The 19367-nt window shown below is 40.8% G+C and overlaps 1 protein-coding gene across 1 annotated transcript in view; it reads left to right on the top strand.

The window, feature by feature from the left end:
* Cdkal1 (CDK5 regulatory subunit associated protein 1 like 1) overlaps positions 1 to 19367 on the top strand; it is a 554248-nt gene that overhangs the window by 220335 nt on the left and 314546 nt on the right. The window contains 1 exon segment of the mRNA XM_036189139.1: positions 17222 to 17325. Coding sequence (XP_036045032.1) covers positions 17222 to 17325 — 104 coding nt within the window.

Raw genomic sequence — 19367 nt, 5'->3', positions numbered from 1 at the left:
GCATCCTTACTACAGCTCATACCATCCTATTGCAGTTCTAGAGGATCCAACACCCTCTTCCGACCTCTGTTGGTACCAACCATGCACATGGTTGACATACATATGTGCAGACGAAACATCCATTCATAGAAAACTAAATAAATCTTAAAAAAGTGTTGCTGATGATATGAGTGCAATTAATAGATCACAAATGTCTCTGGTTTATTAGTATTAACACTAGTTATTTGTTAGTTGTGACTCAATGAAACACTGCTAAATCCTAGCCTTGGTAAGGCCCCTTCCCAGGCCCCTAGCCTGGGGCACTCTATTTTCTTGGCAGCTTTGTTGGGTCTTTTTTTTTTTTTTTTTGGTGGGATCTTTGTAGTACATTTTGGGGACATGAGCTTCTTTGTCCTTCTTAGTAGATGGGACTTGAATTGGGTCTAAATATTTTCTTGCTTTGGGTCACTATTTCACTACCTTTAAATAGAATCTGTGTTTGAGGGGATGTATCAATGTCAATCTGTCTGTAACTGTTTCTTCTTTGCAAGGAAGCTGGGCTTCTAAGTGGAAGTGTGTACTCCATGCCTGTGGATTCAAACTGAAAAGCCCAAGGCAGGAAGGGCGACTAGTCTGAATTCATGCTTATAAGGAGAAACCCTCCCCACTGAAGCCAGTGTGACAGAAAGCTCAGGATTTCACCCCTCGGATGTAGTAGATCTTACTACAGTGCATCCCAAGATTTGACTTACAAAGTGGCCTTTTCATTTTCTTTCCTAACTTGTCTTGTGAAACTTGCTGTTTTCAGGTGTTTTGAAATTTTGTGTAATTTATAAATGGCATTGTATATTTCAGAGGTCAGGTTTAGAGTCATCACTCATCATGTGCCTCTCCACCCTTTTATTTTTAACCAGCACACGAGCGGCTGACTTTCACGTGGTCTTTCCTGCTTGTGGGCTGGTGCCAGACCCAGTGTCTTGTTTGGAGGAGATAAATGTCTGGTGGATTTTGTTTTGCTGTGAGAAGCATGAGTCATACTTAGCTTGAACTCTGTCCATCCTCCAGACCTCTAATTATTTTGGGTATTCTACCTGTACCTTAACAACGTGCGGCTGATGTGCTGAAATGTCTCACCACGTGTCAGTTTGTGAAAGTTCCGATTAGTAACCTGCACTTTCATGTCCTCCAAAGATGGTATGCTTACTTCTTTGCTGTACCAGGTACCAAGCCTGTGGGCTTCACTTTTATATTCATAAATTGCTTGTGAAACTAGGGGGAGAAAGTTGTTCTGTTTGTTTTAAGGCAGGCCCTGATCTCACATTCCCGCCATAGCCTCTCAATTAGCTGGGATTACATGTTCTACCATGCTTGGATTTTCACAAAAGATTTTTAGAAGTAGCCCTTAATAATCTTTAATTATTTCCTTAATGGTAATGAACACTACCAAAAATCTAGGATTTATCATATGTTTAACCCTCTAACACACACACACTTCTAGGATAGTGGGTTATAGTTAAAAACAAAACAATAATATAGGGATCAGTAAGACAACTGAAATCTTGTATATTATGTTACCATTAAAGAGCTTGTTAAACATTATCAAAAGTATCTTTATTTCCGATATGTTATGACATGTTGCGTGTATAATGGTAGCAAGTATGGGTAGTGGAGCCAGACTGTCTGGTTCACCTACTTAGCCAGCTGTGTAATGTTTGGGAAATTTGTCACATTATTTGTTTCTATGTCTGTTTCATCTTCGGAGAGGATGCCAGTGGCAGCCAGCTACTTCATGGGGGGTGATTTGGGGGATTAGCACAATGTATATAAAGAGCCTGTAACTGTCACCTCTATCCCATGAGTGCCATTTGTTACTTGTCTGTCATTGTCCATCCTTGATTGCACAGCTTGTCAAAATTTTTAACTAATTTATTTTTATCTATCTATCTATCTATCTATCTATCTATCTATCGTGTGTGTGTGTGTGTGTGTGTGTGTGTGTGTGTATCTCACGTGCACAAGTGCACGTTTGAGGAGTCCAGAAGAGGGCATCATATTCTCTGGATCTGGAATTACAGGAAGTTGTGAGCTTCTCAGCTTTGGTGCTGGGAACCAAGGTCAGGTTCTTTTCAGGAGCAATATGAGCTTTAAGCTGGTGAGTGGTCCGTCCAGTCTCCTAATATAACCTCTCTTTTCAAGATACATTATGGACTTTAAATTTCAAAGACTTTGACTAGGAAAGTCAGTTTTCTGTAACAAAGAAATGAGAAATTAAAATGAAACAGTCATTATCAAGGGCTGCTATGCTGTATGTTAGTCTATTAAACATTAAATGGTTGTCGTAAGGTTACATGAAGTTTCAATAATATAGTTCTGGTGGCAGGGGGCTGTAACTCAGCCACTAGAATTCTGGTTTAGCACTCATCAGGCCCTGGGTTCAATTCCATTTGTATAACGGCATATGTTTGTAATCCCACCTATGGGAAGGTAGATACAGGAAGATTAGGAGCTCAGCATCCTGGAGGTACAATGAGTAAGCATAGTTGTCCAGCATCCTGAGGACAAAAGTCCTAATTTCATTTGTGGAAAAATTGTGTGGCTTAGTGCAGAGCTTTCGGCGATAGTCAGTCTTCCTGGTCAACCGGACCAGACTGAAATCAGTTCTGGGTTTACCAGAGGAGGAAAGACCCACTGTGAACGTGGAGGCATCATCCCAAGGGTTAGGGTGGTAGGCTGCATCTAAAGGAGAAGTGGGTGGAGCACCAGCATTCCCTTTCTGTTTCTTTACTGGGGATGCTATGTGACCGTCCGCTTCAGACTCCCAACCCTACAGCTAGAACTGCTTTCTCCGCCATGCTTCCCTATCATGATGAACTGTATCCTCAAACCATGAGTCCTTTTCTTTAAAAAAAAGAAAACGTTGGAAAGAAAAATAAAAATTGAGGTCAACCTGAGCAATACTGTCTCAAAAAACACAAAAAAGTTCTGCCTGCCTCACTCCCAGCACAGGGGCATTCTACAAGCATTTCTAACTTTCTGGTTGGAGACACAGACTAGGTGTGTTGGTAGTGCATTGTCACATCCCAGCCAAGGTTAATTGGAGTCACCTCAGCTGTTCCCCAGACTGCTGATGCACTTCCACACCATTGTTTTGTTGTCTTTTTATTGGGAACATTTCCTTGAACATTTCCTTTGAGTATCAAAAGAAGTTTTGTCTGTGGTTGGAAAAAATGTCTCTAACCTGCCAATGAAACTTGAAATTGCATAAGAAAATGAGTGTTGATGCTGAGAAATGGTGTGTAGGCAACAGCCCTCATGCTCTGTGTGAAAACAGTGATGAAATACCAACAGCACATGTGGAGTTGCTCTTGCTTTATTTTTTGTTTTGAAAGAGCTTTGGGTAGGAAGAACCATTTCTGCTGCTTAATAAACTTTATTATATTTAGACATGGGTTTGGTTGGCTGTCATTACAGGGACAACACAGCTAATTCTGTACCAAGCTCCTTGGTTCCTGTTTCTTCATGTTTGTGTTGAAATTTAACAGCCACTTAAATGATTCATAGGTCATTGACAGTCTTTAAGTGATCAGTGAATTCCTGAAGTTGTCTGTAGAATTTTATTCTCTTTCTCCAATTTTTATTATACAATGTTATTTGCCAGTTATATATCTGTGTGTGTCTCCAGGTGTGTGCGTGCATGCATGTGTGTAGCCCAGAAATTAATTGCACATGTGATTCTTTGGGAGATGTCTCTGAGTGGCCTGAGAATTTCCAATTGGCTAGGCAAGCATCTTATCAACTAAGCTATCTGTGCAGTCTTTTAACTAGTCTGTGTTTTAAGCCAGACCTGGTGACTCATGCCATTCAGGATGTTAAGGTAGAAGGATCATAGTAAGTTCGAGTCTAACCTGGGCAACATTAGTAAGAGCTATCCAGGATTATGGAGTGAGACCTTTCTTTCTCCTCACTTCAACTTTTATTACCACCCCCACACTTACACATACATACCTTAAAACTGAGCCCTTTACTTTTCTTGGTTGTGCAACCTAGGAACACTTCCCTCATTCTTAGTGTTTACTGTGAGGTTTTCCCCACCATTTGGCTCCAGAGTCTTTCTTTTCCCAACCTGAAACTGAGTTCCTTGACCAACAGCACCCTACTCCCTCTTGCCTTCATCCCTGGCAACCACTGTACACCTTCTGCATCTGAACTTGTCTCCTTTACCCACCTTTCGGTTGGAATCACAGCATTTTAGTTCTTTTGTGATTTGCATTTTACACTTAATGTTGCATCTTCATGATTCTCCCAAGCAGCATGTGACAGATTTCGTTTTTTTTTAAAGGCCAGATATTATTCCAATCTATGCATACACCACACTTGCTCTGTGTAGTCTAATTCTGATCAATGTTTGTGCTGCTTTGGCCTTTTTGCTGTTGACTAATGTTTACTGTAAACCTTGTGAAACACATATGCATTTATGTCCTCCTGTACAGCTCTTCTGTTTCAGTGCTCAGAGCAGAGTGTCTGGACCATAGTTCTGCTCTCTGTGGGAGGAATCACTGTTGTTTTCTGTAGCCTTCATATCACTTCACATTTCCATAGCCTGTGGAACTTCGTTTCCTCCTTTCTTGAGACTTGGTCAGTGACATCCTCAAAACATCAAAATAATCCTGCATTCAATTATATAGTCAACAGAAGACTACTCTTATTCCTCCATGTACAAAGCCTTGAATATTACAGGATTTCATTCTGTGAGGTCTATCTGCCTCCTTTCTTTTTACACCATAGTTTTTGGTGGATGCAGTATAAGGCATTACCCTTAACTGTAGTCAAAAAGATCACCTTAGCAGTAGGTAGAATCTGTGTGCAATGCCTGGGGAAAAAACTTTAAGGTCCCCAATGACTGAAATAAGAGAAGACAAATGTAAGAATAACCAGCTGTTTTATCCAGAGTCTTATTCTGAAAGCATGGAAGTGCACTGGCAGTAACTGTTTTGATTTCTCAGAATGAGGACAAGGTCTGTAGGCCTGCAAGGACTACTGTGTATCCTCAGATACGTTGATCTTTTTTTTTTTTCAAGATAGGGTTTCTCTGTGTAGCTTTGCGCCATTCCTGGAACTCACTTGGTAGCCCAGGCTGGCCTTGAACTCACAGAGATCCGCTTGCCTCTGCCTCCTGAGTGCTGGGATTAAACGTGTGCGCCACCACTGCCCGGCTCTTTTTTTTTTTTTTTTTTTTTTTTTTTAAGATTTATTTATTTTATGTATCTGAGTATTTTGTCTGTGTGTTTGTCTGTGCACTACTTGTGTGTATGATGTCCTTTGAGTTCAGAAAAGGGCATCTGTTGGGACTGGAGTTAGGTATGATTGTGAGCTGCCAGTTGGTGCTGGGAACCAAAACTGGGTCTTCCGAGCCACAAGTGCTCTAAATTGTGGAGTCCCTGATGGATTATTTTCAGTGTGAATATTTTTTCAACTTAAAATTAAATACCAACAACAAAACTAAATTGATAGTAGGCTAGAGAGATGACTCAGCAGTCAAGTTCACTTGCTTCTCTTAGAGAGAGGACTACAGTTAGTTTCCCAGCATCCATGTTGGGTGGTCTACAACTGCCTGTAACTGTAGCTCCAGGGGTCTTAATGCCTCTTCTGGCCTCTGTTGACACCCCCTCCTATGTATGTTGTACATACAGACACAAATAAAAATGAAATAAATCTTTATTCTGAAAAGTAAGTTGATAATAGTGGTATGTCTCCCCTTTTCATTTCCCCAAATAAATAAGAATAACTCAGTGACAAGTCAAGGGAAAACACGGCACTTGTCGGTCTTCAGTCGGAAGCACTTTTGTTGGTTGATGGAGGTAGAACAATTCTGAGCGGCTGCAGAGACTTCCTTCTTCATATTCTGCTTACTGAGACAGTGGTTTTATATGCTGTGTCTGCCAAAGACTTTCTTTAATAGATGAATTTTAGAAATATTTGAGACCAATTTTTAAAACATGATATAAGATAACATTTAAAATAACAAGACTACAATTAAAGTGAATTATCTTCCCCCAGAACATTGTAAATGACCCATACTTCTACCCTCTCTCCTTTCAGCACCTCCGTGCTTCTGGAGGGTTACTGTGTTGGACAGGGCCTGTGCTCTTACGGTAATTCTGTCTTTAGCCAGGAGGAATGGTTTCTGTGGTAGTATTAAGCTGCATTTCCAATCTGTGTTTTTCTTCTCGGGTTCTATTAGCTCAATTGTGTAGGTTTATTTTGTAGCTATAAAAATTAGAATAATGACCTTGGTGAGTATATGTTTAAAGTTTTTAATCTCTATTTTTTTTTCTTTTGATTTTCCACAAATTCAGAAGCCTAAACAGTTCTCGACACAGTCCTTTCTACAGGGCCTTTGTTGAATGCCTGCTCTGTAATCTTTTTGTGTTTTGGTGCGGGGATTATTTTGTTCATTATTTCTGTCTTGTATGATCCAATACCAAGCATTCTAAAAGTTGGCAACTAGAAAAATTGCAAATATGAAAGATTGTTCCAGAGCTGGATGGGGTTGCTCATAGCTGAATTTTAGGCCAGCCTGGGCTACACAGTGAGACTCTGTCTCCAGAGGTTTTTTTTTTTTTTTTTAATGGTTTAAAAACAGTCTGAAATTTAATTGTTTCTTGAGTGTTCCTGATGGATGTTACTAAATACATTGGTTATTTGGTCCATGTGTCTCTACTTGAAACTTTTTCTCTGTATCTACCTGTCTTAGTCTGAGGATCAAATGGTCCAGTTTGCAAGCTCGTCACAATCTCTAGAACAAAAGTGTTCCATTTTAAGCATAAAGTAGTATCTCCCCAGGAATACTAAGTACATTTCCTTGATTTGGAATTTTGTCCCATGTACTTTCCTGGGCTAATGGCGGTTTTCATGTGAATGCTGAGTGCCAACTGACTTTGGTTGAACATATTTCTCAGACTCATTCCACATTTGTTGAACAAAGGAATGGAATGTTTAAATGAGCCATGCTGTGTACTCTGGGACACATGCTAGCACGAGGTACTATTGAGCTTTGTTGATTATATGAGAGAAAAGTAGATTCTCGAACAAAATATCTCCCCCCCCCCAAGCGGTAGAGTAATTGTTGGATGGAATCTACCCCAAAACAGTATAATTCATCCCCTTTCTCTCAGACAGCCAAACACATTTCAATACCCCCTCATAACCCCCACACAATCCTTAATATTTTTATTTTTTATTTACTTACTTACTTACTTATTTATCTATCTATCTATCTATCTATCTATTTATTTATTTATTTGAAGTAATTTTACTGCTTGAGTACATTGAACAGATTTATTTGTCTAGACCAAAGAGCAAGGAGGACAATGGGAGAAAATGGGTGAGAAACTGGGATTAGTACCGCTCTTCAGCACCTACTCACACAACTTTCCCTGCTAATGGAGCTGCCATCCCAAATAGCTAAGGTCAACACAATGCACATGAATGCACCAAACTGAGTGAGAATCCCGAATCAGTTCATAGTACTTAAACACGGTGGTGAATGACAGTTCACACTCAGACATACTAGGAAGAACTGGCAACATGAGGCAATACCTTTCTGGTCCAAACTTGCTATAATTCATTCCCTTACTCCTAGACAGCCGTACAAACCTCAACACCCTCACCTCCACATTTTCCATAGTAAAACATGACCTTTGGGGATATCACATCACCACTTTCAGAACAGGAACACTCAGAGTTTCATCTACTTCCAAGACCAGGATCTCTGGGTGGTCCTTGGTCCCTCTCTCAGGTCTGTAGTAATCCTTCATGGTTATGAAATGTTTAGTTAAAGAGGAACTCATTAATATTTGTTCCTAATGCTGAAGCAAGCAGCGTGATTACTGCTAGCAACTCTCACTTTGAAAGAAGGCTGGTAGGAAATAATAGAAGAGCTCATGGATTTGAGAGCGAAAGTGGGGCAGTTTGGGAGGAACTGGGGTGGTGAGAGGAAGGTGTGGAAATGATGAAAATCAATACTGATATGAGAGTCTCAAAAAAGGAAAACCAATACTCATGAAGCAGAAATAACTCCTGTCCCCACTGCCAACCTCCAATCTAGGGACCTTTTCAGGGGATGCAGCTGTAGTACCCAATGTCCCCTCACCGTCCTGAAAAGTGGAGTTTGGACCCCTTAAACACAGGATGCTTCCTAAGAAGATGAAGATGCTCTGTGTACCAGGATCCCTTCTACCTTAACTTTGCATTAACAACCCCCTTTTCTTGGCCTTTTCATTAAGCCGGTTGTTGAAAAGACACCATGTGTTTTTGCTTCCTCAGGCATTCCCTCTTCTGTCCTCAAAGTAAATGATGGAAAAGGGATAGGAGAAGCCACTTCAGCATGTTCTGTGACAGAATTGTTAGAGAACTGAGTCCTTCACTTGGAGATGTCTTCACGATTTAAGGTGGAATTAAGAATTAGCAGCAGGAAAAGAAAAGCCTTGAAATAAACAAAACAGACAAATCCCTTACAATGCCTGTGTGATGGACAGGAATTCCATTATATATTACCAACAGTACAGTGTTTACATATTATCAGAAAACTGTTTTCTTTTATATATTAAAAAGGGAAAGCGGCACCATTCAGGTAACAAAACAGAAACTGAGGTTATACTGTGGCTATTCTATGTCAAATTAGATGCCAAGACAGCAAGAAAGAAATAGAGGAGGAGGGATTCCGGTTTCTCATCCTGCAACTTTGCCTCTGTTGCCAGATAGAGACTACCCAAACAAAGGGGTTGTCACCACCTCCTGCTAAGTTCTTCCCAACTGACTCATCTCAAAATTGGGAGTGTTAGTTACTTTTCTATTACTGTGATAAAATGCCATGGCCAAGGCAAGTTATAGGAGAAAAGAGGTTATGATTCCAGGTTTATGATCCCAGAGTAGTTCATGATGGCAGAGCAAATGCATGGTGGCATGAGCAGAAAGCTGAGGGCTTACATCCTGAACCACAGCAGGAGGTAGAGAGAGCAAACTGCAGATGGTGTGTGGGTTTTGAAACCTCAAAGCCTGCCTTCCATCATATGCTTCCTCCAGCAAGGCCATACCTCCTAGACCTACTACTTAACAGCACCACCAACTCAGCACCAAGTATTCAAATATCTGATACTATGGGAACATCTCATTCAAACCACCATGTTTGGTGTGCTGGGAATGAACACAGGATTTCCAGCCCATGCTGGCAGATACTCTACCATGAAGATATACTCTAGCCTCAACATTTGAGTTCCTAAATTGACTTAGTTCCCTTATCTGAGATATATTTTTCTTTTTCCAGACTTAATATATATTTCTAAAAATATCATAGTCTTTTATAAGTGATTGAATTAGTTACCTAATGGGGGTAATTAAAAAAAGATTTCGCCGGGCGGTGGTGGCACACGCCTTTAATCCCAGCACTCAGGAGGCAGAGCCAGGCAGATCTCTGTGAGTTTGAGGCCAGCCTGGGCTACCAAGTGAGTTCCAGGAAAGGCGCAAAGCTACACAGAGAAACCCTATCTTGAAGAACCCAAAAAAAAGAAAAAAAAAGATTTCTTTAGTTTATTTTTATGTGCATGACTGTTGGCCTGCATGTATATGTGTGAATCACATGCATACTTGGTGCCCTTAGAGGTCAGGAGAGTCTTGGATCCTCTGGAACTGGAGTTCCATATGGCTGTGAGTTCCCATGTGGGTACTGGAAACCAAACCTGGGTCCTCTACAAAAGCATCTAGGGCTCTTAATTCCTGAGCCATCTCTCCAGCCCCCAGAGGTAGTGGTTTTAAAAATCATCCTAATCTCCTTCCCCAGAACTGCTCTTTATCAAAGGCCTGAGAGGGAAATACTCTCTTCTCACATACCTTGTCTGACATGCCTTGGGATATCAACGTGATAACCAGGGGACTGGATAGTACAGAGCTTTGGCATTCATTTTGTCTCTCTGATAATAGTACTCTCACACGTTAGACATCTATCTGAAATTAGCTTCCCAGTTTCACGACACTTGAAATATAAAAATTTTCCCCCTTTCTTAGGATGTTTTGACCAATGTTAGAACAATACCTTTTATCCTAGGTGCCAAAATTGGGCACCTGTTAAATAGTATAGCGTTAGTTCCAAACAGTGTTTCCTGTAGATTTCACCTTGGCAGAGGTCAGGCTTTAGAGCTGCCAAGGAAGGAAAAGCAGTAGTTCCTGCTGTTCCTTCTTTTAGCTATAGCTTGAGGTCCATTCTTCAGTGTTGGGTTGGTATGTGATGGTGGGTCCTTATACCTACAGATAAGTGCAGTCCTCATCCAGTGCCATCAAGGAAAATTCTCTTTTCATTTTCTTTTTTCATACCAACCACAGTTTGCTCTCCCTTCTCTCCTCCAGTTCCCCACCCCTACCTCCCTTTTACCACTCCCCATCCACTCCTCCTTAGTCTCCATTCAGAAAGGGTAAGGCCTCTCATGGGAGTCAACAAAGCGTGGCATATTAAGTTGAGGCAGGACTAATCCCCCCCCCCCCCCCCCCAGAATCAAGTCTGAGGGAGGCATCCCACCATAGGGAATAGGTTCCAAAAAAGGAAGCTCGTGCACCAGGGGCAGGTCCTGGTCCCATTGCTCAGGGCCCTACAAACAGACCAAGCTACACAACTGTCACCCACATGCAGAGGGTCTAGGTCGGTCCCATCCAGGCTCCCTAGCTGTTGGTCTAGAGTCCATGAGCTCCCAAGAGCTCTAGTCAGCTGTCTCTGTCGTTTTTCCCATCATGATCTTGAACACCTTTGCTCATACAATCCCTCCTCCCTCTCTTCAACTGGACTCCAGGAGCTCCACCCAGTGCTTGGCTGTAGATCTCTGCATCTGCTTCCATCAGTTAATGGATGTAGGTTCTATGATGACAATTAGGGTAGTCACCAATCTGATTACAGGAGAAGGCCAGTTCAGGCACGCTCTCTACTATTGCCAGCAGTCTTAGCTGGGGTCATCCTTGCGGGTTCCTGGGAATTTCCCTGGCACCAGGTTTCTCCCTAGCCCCATAATGGTTCCCTCTAATCAAGATATCACTTCCATTGCACTTCCTCTCCATCCCTCCCCTAACTCAACCATCCTGATCCTCATGTTCCCATCCCCCATCATCTCCCCTCCACATATACCCCACCCCCAGTTTACCCAGGAGATCTCATCTGTTTTCCCTTCCCAGGGCAATCCATATGTCCCTCTTAGGGTTCTCCTTGTTACTTAGCTTCTCTGGGGCTGTGGAGTATAGGCTGGTTATCCTTTGCTTTACATCTAATATCCACTTATGAGTGAGAAACTTCTGTTTTCAACAGAGTCCAATATAGAAAGCCACAACATTCAAATCGCAAAGATGTGGAGCTCAGTTTATGATACAGCTTCCATACATCCTTTCATGGCTCAGTAGTCATTGTGGAATAGGACTGGAATGATGGTCAGAACCAGGAGCAACAGGGAATTTGCTGTGATACTGTGTCTTGTGGGAATGTCAGAAACTATATCCATGTCTCACCAACATGACTTCCTAAACATGAGCTGAACAATGACAACAGACATGCTAACATGGGTGGAAGGAAAGCCCACATGGCTTCAACCCTACCCAAAGAACTACAGACAGAGAGAGCTGGGGGTGGGTGGGGGAAGAAATAGTCTTCTCTAGGGAAGACATACCAACTAGTTATCCAATACCAAATGGTCAGCCCTGAAAAACTTACATACAAGTAACATTATACAGAGTGAGCAGGGTGTGTGTGTGTGTGTGTGTGTGTGTGTGTGTGTGTGTCTTCAGTAACAATTATTGAAAGAAGGAGGCCATGGGTTTGAAAAAGAACAATGAAGGATATATGGGAGAGTTCAGAGAGAAGAAAAGGAAGGGGGTGTGGTGCAATCTCAAAAATATAAAAAAAAATAGTTTAAAAAATAGTAGTGGCAGCACGAGCTAGTTTAACTTTAGAGAAAGTTCTTGTTGCTAAACATGGTGTCTTTCTTCTCCCTATGTGTGTCTTACTGAGGACTTCCTTGCTTAACACATCTCTTTACTGAGTGGAGAGTGATGATTGATAACTTGTCTATTCCATTGTGAAATCTCCAGGAGCATCAAGTATTACAGTATTTTAGTGGTATACTAGGGCTGTGTTAAAGGCGGTGGCACACAATGAAACTTGTTGCATGCTTCTGAAGGCAATTGCAAGAATTTTATTTATGTGTGTATGTGTGTGGTGTCTGTATATACATGGGCACATGTAAAGGCCAGGGGAGGTGGCTTATTTTATAGGATTCTTCCTTATTCCTTTGGGTCAGTATCTTTCATTGAACCTGGAGTTGGCTGGTGGCCCAGATCCTCAGCAGTCCTCCTGTCTCCATCTTGCCACACTGTGTGGTTAATAGTTGCATGGGTGGCTACACCTAGCTTTTTACATGAGTGTTGAGGATTTGAACTTAAATCCCCACTGTTGTGTAGCAAGGACTCTTCCTCAGTAAGGCATCTTACCAACCCCCAACTGTAAGGTTTTTAAAGGCTCATGCAATCAGTCTGTGGTGTCACATAGGTTTTGGGTCATTAGAGCAGTACAGAATACAATTTGTGCTGTGGGAGTTTCTGATAACATGGATTGGGTCCAAGGCTGGGGATATAATAGCACAAATTTAAGGTATTTGAAGTCCTGGGTGTGGTCTCCAGCATCACAGAAAGAAAGGAGGGAGGAAGGAATTGAATCTGACAGCTCTGTGTAGCTTTGGGCACAATTTATAATCCTTGTGAGCTTTAGTTTGCTTTATGAAAGATCCAGATAATGCCTCTTGCATCTTTATTATGTATAAAGCCTAACTTAGTGTCTGGCAAGCATGCAACAATCTTCTCTTGCTGTTATTAGCTGCCATTCCTACCAGAATTATTTTAAAGGTCTTGAATTTTATGGAAATCGATGGGTACTGACCATAAGAATAATCCTTTCAGGTAAAAGGAACGGAGATGAAATCCATGGGAATGAAAATCCATTAATTCAGCCTTTTGAAGTAAAGGAAATGGAGGTGCAATCTGTATAGTGTCATTTTTAACACATAGGAGAAGGAAATCCGGAAAGGGCACAATGGAAGATGATACTGAGTTATCCCAGAAGCTTTGGCTTTTAGAGAGAGCAGAAGTCAGAGACAATGGTGGAAGGCATTGTCTCTGGTGGGAGAGTCTTGCTCTCAGAAAGCTGAAGCCTTCCTGATTTTGGAGCCTCACTTCTGCTCGATTTCTGGTGCTCCATCTTCCTTTGCTTAGAGTTTCAGCCTTGGCAAACAGGCATCTTTTTTATTACCTGAAGACCTCATTAGTCTGCTGCTAGCATCTCCTGTATTTGCTTAATAGTTCAAACTCTTGGTCCTTTTTCTTTGGAAAAAAAAATTTAAAATCCTGATGAGGAGGCACATTAACAGGCAGGTCTGTCTCAACCTGTATCCTGGGAACATTTTCCTTTTTGAATTTTTCTTTTTCTTTCGCATGATGATACCTCAGTACGGAAGAACACGGCTAGATACCAGTGTGGCTTTTCCAACTTGTAGAGCTCTCGAAGAGCTTATTATTTTGTCACACTTGAAGCTTCTAAAAAGTTTTCATACTCTACCAACTGATTAAAAATAAGTTAGGATTAAAGTACATGGAGAGACTGCAATGCCCTATTTCAGTAACTAATACTTTAGTCATAATGCTTTATTCTCAAATAGGTTTTGCATATTCAAATTTATTCTCTACCAAGAATCAAGGAGAAGCAGGAGCTTAAGTCCTATTAGGTTTCCCACTCTGCCCCCTCTGCATAAAAAACACATAATATGGGCTATGTTTTAGAGTGTGACTATGGCTTCTAAATTATTTCATAACTTATAGTATCTAAGGTTTTTGAAAAGACTGTGCTATGAAGGTTTGTTTTCATTTGCTTCATTTGGTCAGGTATTGAGTCAGTACATAATCCTGTGTTCCAGTCTTTTGGGATATCATGATTTTTGAACCTTCATTGTTATTCCCTTTGTTTAGGTTATATAGTCTCAAAATATTCTACTGCATATCTTCTTCAGGCTTTGGGGTTGCACTGCTCAGGTCAATCTAATCTCTCCCTGCTCTGGAGTCTGTTAGTGTTTTTTGGCCGACGGCCAGCTCACAAGATGTGTAGGTGTGTTGGGCCTTCTCTTCTGTCACCACAGCCAGGGTCTGTGGAGGGCTTCCTGCATCCTTGTAGTTCAGCGGCAACCTCAGTTTGGTTTTGGCTTTTAGCGGTGAGCCTTCAAAGAGCTTTTGTTTTCTGACAGTTGAAGAAACTGGCTCAAAGTTCTTACCCTTAGACAATTGTTTAATTGCTTAAGGACAATTGAAACTGTCTATTATGAATTCCCTTATTTTAAAGGAGGTTTGAAGTGTTGAAATGCTTGGTTAACACAGTTCCTGGTGACTGCAAAAAAAAAGTTGTTTTGAAACATCAAAAAGCTCATTCTTTTCTGCTTTGGTCTGTAACAGACCCTTCCATATTAGTTAGACATAAGACTTACTGCCTGAGTTGGTCCTGTTGTGGCATGCTTGCAGAAGTGTGCACCTTAGATACAGAAATGTGCACTTTAGAATTGTTAAGTTTAAGGTTACTATGAATAGTAAGCTTTTTTATAGATCAACAGCTGAGAATGAATCTATCTTATTCAATGAAAATTAAGAATCCCAAAATGTCTTATCAACAACTTAGGGAAGAGCAGTTGAGTGAAGAGTATTTTGAACTCCTAATGGAGTATTTCTATTCCCTGTCTTTTCTGACTATAAGAAATGTTTTAGAATATCACTTATTTCCACTTTCAGTACATTTTCATAAGCAGTTTTTCATGGAGTGGCTGTGCTTCTACCCTTATTCAGTAAGACAGTTGGAAAATGCTGTTTGGTTTGCACTCCTGGTTTTAAGCTAAGCCAGCCTCAGCACATCTTTTCTACAGAGTTTGACTTACACCTAGTGACTGGTACTTCAAATTTACCAGCAATAAAAACTTTTCCACGCAGTACACCTGTGTCAGTTCGTCCATGTTTTATTTCAAGCAGTACTTTCCCATTTCTTCTTTCCATTTTCCCTTCCCCCGACCCTATTCTCTGAAGAGGTGTCCCGGAAGAAGCAACCCTAGTCAGGAGTCTTAGTGGCTTTTCTCAGGATTGTCCATGGGCTTTTCAGTGCCCTTCATCTGGATGGACAAACAAGAGGAGAGCAGGGTCCCTGAAGTAGCGTTAGAGCTCGAAGTGGCAGCTTGCCTGAGCAGTGTTGTTTTCAGAGAGTGACAGTCAGAGGGGAATCCCAGAGCCCTGGGAACACTTGAGGGAAATTAAGAGAGCACACTGGCCTCCCATGTACCCAGCACAGTGCTGGCAATTGAGTTCCAGAATTTGAAACAGAACAAGTCAGATGAGGTGACACATTTTGCCCATAGACTCAGCAAGATGAGAAACGGAAAACAGACGATAGCAGGAATGCAAAGTACAAGTCTGGGCCAGTCCAGACAGGAAGCCTGACTTCGGAGTCCTCAAAACTAAAGCCGAGAAGTACATATTTTCAATAAATGGTTTTATGTAGGAGAATAAGTGTTGTCAAATTATGCTGCATTACCCTAGCTCCTGCTGGATGAGGACCTTCTTTGTTGTTTATATGTAGCGAGGATGATTTCTGCTCTTCTTTTGGGGTGTTTGTTTTTTGTTGATAACTGGAATGCTGGAAATGGAACCCAGAGATCATTTCTGCTAAACATAGGCTCTACCCCTCTACCCCCACCCCAAGGATGTTTGATGCACATTTACTCCAGGGGCATGTTCATAGGGAAGAACCACAGAGTTGATGTCTGGCAGGCCTGGACTTGAAACTGAGCTGTTCTATGACTTTGGGCTACTCACTTGTTTGACTTTTTTGAGTTAGATTCCCGTTCCGTGTGGTGGACATTGTTGATAATATGCTCTGCACCCCCCAATCCCCAACCCCTCCCGGCATAGACAAGGCTAAAGGAGATCCCGTGTGCCTGATCTAACAGATTTCTCCTTTGTCAGGAGGAAACCAAAGGATTATCCGCTGTGGACAGCACAGCCAAGCATTGTTCCAAAATTATAGACGACACTCAATGTTTTAAATGAAATATAAGTTGCTTGGGAGGAACAGTGTTGAAAGTTAATGATAGTCATTGGTTAAACAGTAAACAACATTTCCAAGTGTACTTGTTACTGTTCCCTAGAGTTATATGTAAAACTGTCAGGTATTAAGCATTGCTGGTTTGACTACTAAGGAGTGATTCATATCTATATCACAGTTACATACCAGTAAAATGCTGATAATGTTCATTTATCAAATTCTGTTTTTTCCAATGTGTAAATTGAAAGCATTTGTGTAATAGTGGTCTTTTGAGAGCCTTGTTCTTGATAGTGGATACTGAACCACTGAGGTTAGACAACTTCTATTTTGTTAATTGTTTTTAGACCTCACCTTTTTGTGTATTAAAAATTGTCTCTTTTATTTGATAATTCCTTTATTTAAATTGTATTTCAAAACTAAAAGAATCAATATTCTAGTATGGACAAGTAACTTTTTACCTATGGCTGAAAACTCCTGGGACGTGGCTAGTTTACATTCCCACAGCTACTGTTGTAGTCCTCGATGTTTTCTGTGGCTGATAGAACTCCCAGAATGCAGAGAAGCATCTTAATATTTTCCTCTTAGAGTGAAAAATAATCTGAAATTCTCTAGTTTTCTAAAAATGCTGTTGCCTGTTCATTTATTTATAAATCATTAGTTAAAAGTTCAATGAATAATCTAATATTCCTAAAAAGCTACATATAAGTAATACTAAAAATTTTCTAATTATTTGATCACCAAAAAAATACTGGTAGTTTACAAAAAGTAAAAAGTGCTGTTTATTGAATTTCCTTTGATTAATCATGGAGTTTATAAACTTGGGTTCTCATAGATAAGTGTTTTTAATCATTTAAAGTATTTTTGTGTGTTTAAGATAATCTGTGGCTTTCTATGATCATCCTCTCACAGTTAAAAGTCACTCTGTTCCTCGTGGAAGTAAAATATGAATCATGTAGATAATTATTTTTGTATCTCCTATAAGTTAAGCAAATGTTACTAAAATGTCATTGCACTGTTTGTTTGCCTGTCAGTTTGTGTATGCCCCGTCTATAAGTTTTTGAGCCTTATTTATTGTTTCTGTTTGAACAGGTGTCTCAATGCTTGTACCTACTGCAAAACTAAGCACGCCAGAGGAAACCTGGCCAGCTATCCCATTGATGAACTTGTAGAGAGAGCCAAGCAATCCTTTCAAGGTAAGAGTTTCTAGAATTATGCATGAAGTCAGCCGTCTTCTTCTCTCTCTCTCTCTCTCTCTCTCTTTTTTTTTTTTTTTTTTTTTTGGTTTTTCGAGACAGGGTTTCTCTGTGTAGCTTTGCACCTTTCCTGGAACTCACTTGGTAGCCCAGGCTGGCCGCGAACTCACAGATCCGCCTGGGTCTGCCTCCTGAGTGCTGGGATTAAAGGTGTGCGCCACCACTGCCCGGCTTCTTAAGAAATCATATTCAGTTGGAGAGATGGCTCAGCGCTTGAGAGCACCAACTATTCTTCCAGAGGACCTGGATTGAATTCCCAGCACCCACGTGGCAGCTCATGACTATCTTTAATTCCAGTTCCAGAGGGTCCAACACCTTCACACAGACATACATTCAGGACAAACACCATAAAGAGAAATTTAAAAAAAAAAAAAAAGTCGTATTCATTTTCTAACCAATACTTCCTTTTAGAAAGGTTCCAGTTTCTTTAGCTGTCTGAAGCTTAAATATGTCTGCTCAGCTAGCAGAGGATAGTGCCCAGTTAATCGTTCAAGCTGTATTTATTTTAATTGTGTCCTGTATGACTTTTGTGTTTAAGCACTCTCAAGTAAATGACACATTGCAGCATCACCCATCTCTAGATACGGAAAAGGAAAAATAAGGGATGAATGAGTGAAAGAGAGGAGTCAGTCAGCCAGTCAATCAATCATCCACACAGCTTTGAAATTTTTGAGGATTTTTGTGGGGTGAATGAAATCCACATCTGTGGGTCCAGGGAGTAGTGTACTAGGGAGAGTTTTGAGAGGAACAGATGCCTGTGCTGTACTACTCTCTGAATCACTGCCTCCTGCCCTCAGCAAATAGCACAGCTTATCTCTAACATGAGTCACAGTTGTTTTGACACATAACTGCCTAATCCATGAACTTCCTCTTTTGTCTTTGTTTTTAGTCTGTCTATATAACAGTGGTGTGTTTTTACATCCAACATGTGGGTAGTCTATTGTCTCCTCATCTTGTGGGTTAATGGTTACTGGCAATGTTCTTTTCCTCTTAGCAAGTAACTTGGAAAACTGCGTTCTGTACTCAAACCCTGAATGTCACAATGTTTGCATTCCAAACACATTTCTTTATTCAGTCTATTTAAAGCTTTTATCAACATGAATTTGGAATGTTTCATGAAATAGAGAAAAACATACCCTTGGCTCATTTATTGTCATAAAAACCAAGTTTTTAACCATTTATTTTTAACTTACTCCTTTTCCATGTTCATATTCAACAGGTGCTGATAAGAAACAAAGGGAGCTTATTGGTTTTTGGCAACACCATGTTTTTAGTGTTAGCTTTTGTGTGTGTGTATTCTGGAAAAACCTGGGAGAATGTCTTTTCTGCAGTAACATTCCTGGAAGTATTTTCAGAAGGGGGACATGTTTGGATAGAAACCTTCTTATGCACTTTTGACTGGTACTCGCCTTTCCATGTGTCTCTCTGATAATGGGGATTTTTTTTTTTTTCAGAGCTGAGGATTGAACCCAGGGCCTTGCGCTCGCTAGGCAAGCGCTCTACCACTGAGCTAAATCCCCAACCCCAATAATGGGGATATTAAGTGTGTCTGATCTATATACCAACCACTGTAGTTGGAATTTTCTTTGGGCCGCCAACCAACCCCCAAATAAAGACATGGAGATTTATTATTAATTATGAATGCTCAGTCTTAGTTTAGACTTGTTCCACTAGCTCTTTTAACTTAATTTAGCCAGTTTCTATTCACCTACATTTTGCCTTGGGGCTTTTTCCCTTTCTTTCATTCTGTGTGTCCTACTTTCCTGCTTCCTCTGTACCTGGCTGGCTGCCCCAGGTGTCTCCTTGTTTCTTTTTCTGGAGTCTAAATTTCTTCTGCTACTTACTCTCCCTGCCTGGAAGTTCTGACTATACTTCCTCTCTTGCTATTGGCCATTCAGCTTTTTATTAGACCAATCAGGTGGCTTAGGCAGGCAAAATAAAACAGCAATACATCTTTACATAATTAAAAAATGCAACATATC

Source organism: Onychomys torridus, chromosome 5, assembly GCF_903995425.1.
Source record: "Onychomys torridus chromosome 5, mOncTor1.1, whole genome shotgun sequence".
NCBI classification, from domain to species: domain Eukaryota; kingdom Metazoa; phylum Chordata; class Mammalia; order Rodentia; family Cricetidae; genus Onychomys; species Onychomys torridus.
This window is presented reverse-complemented; position numbering and strand designations above follow the sequence as displayed.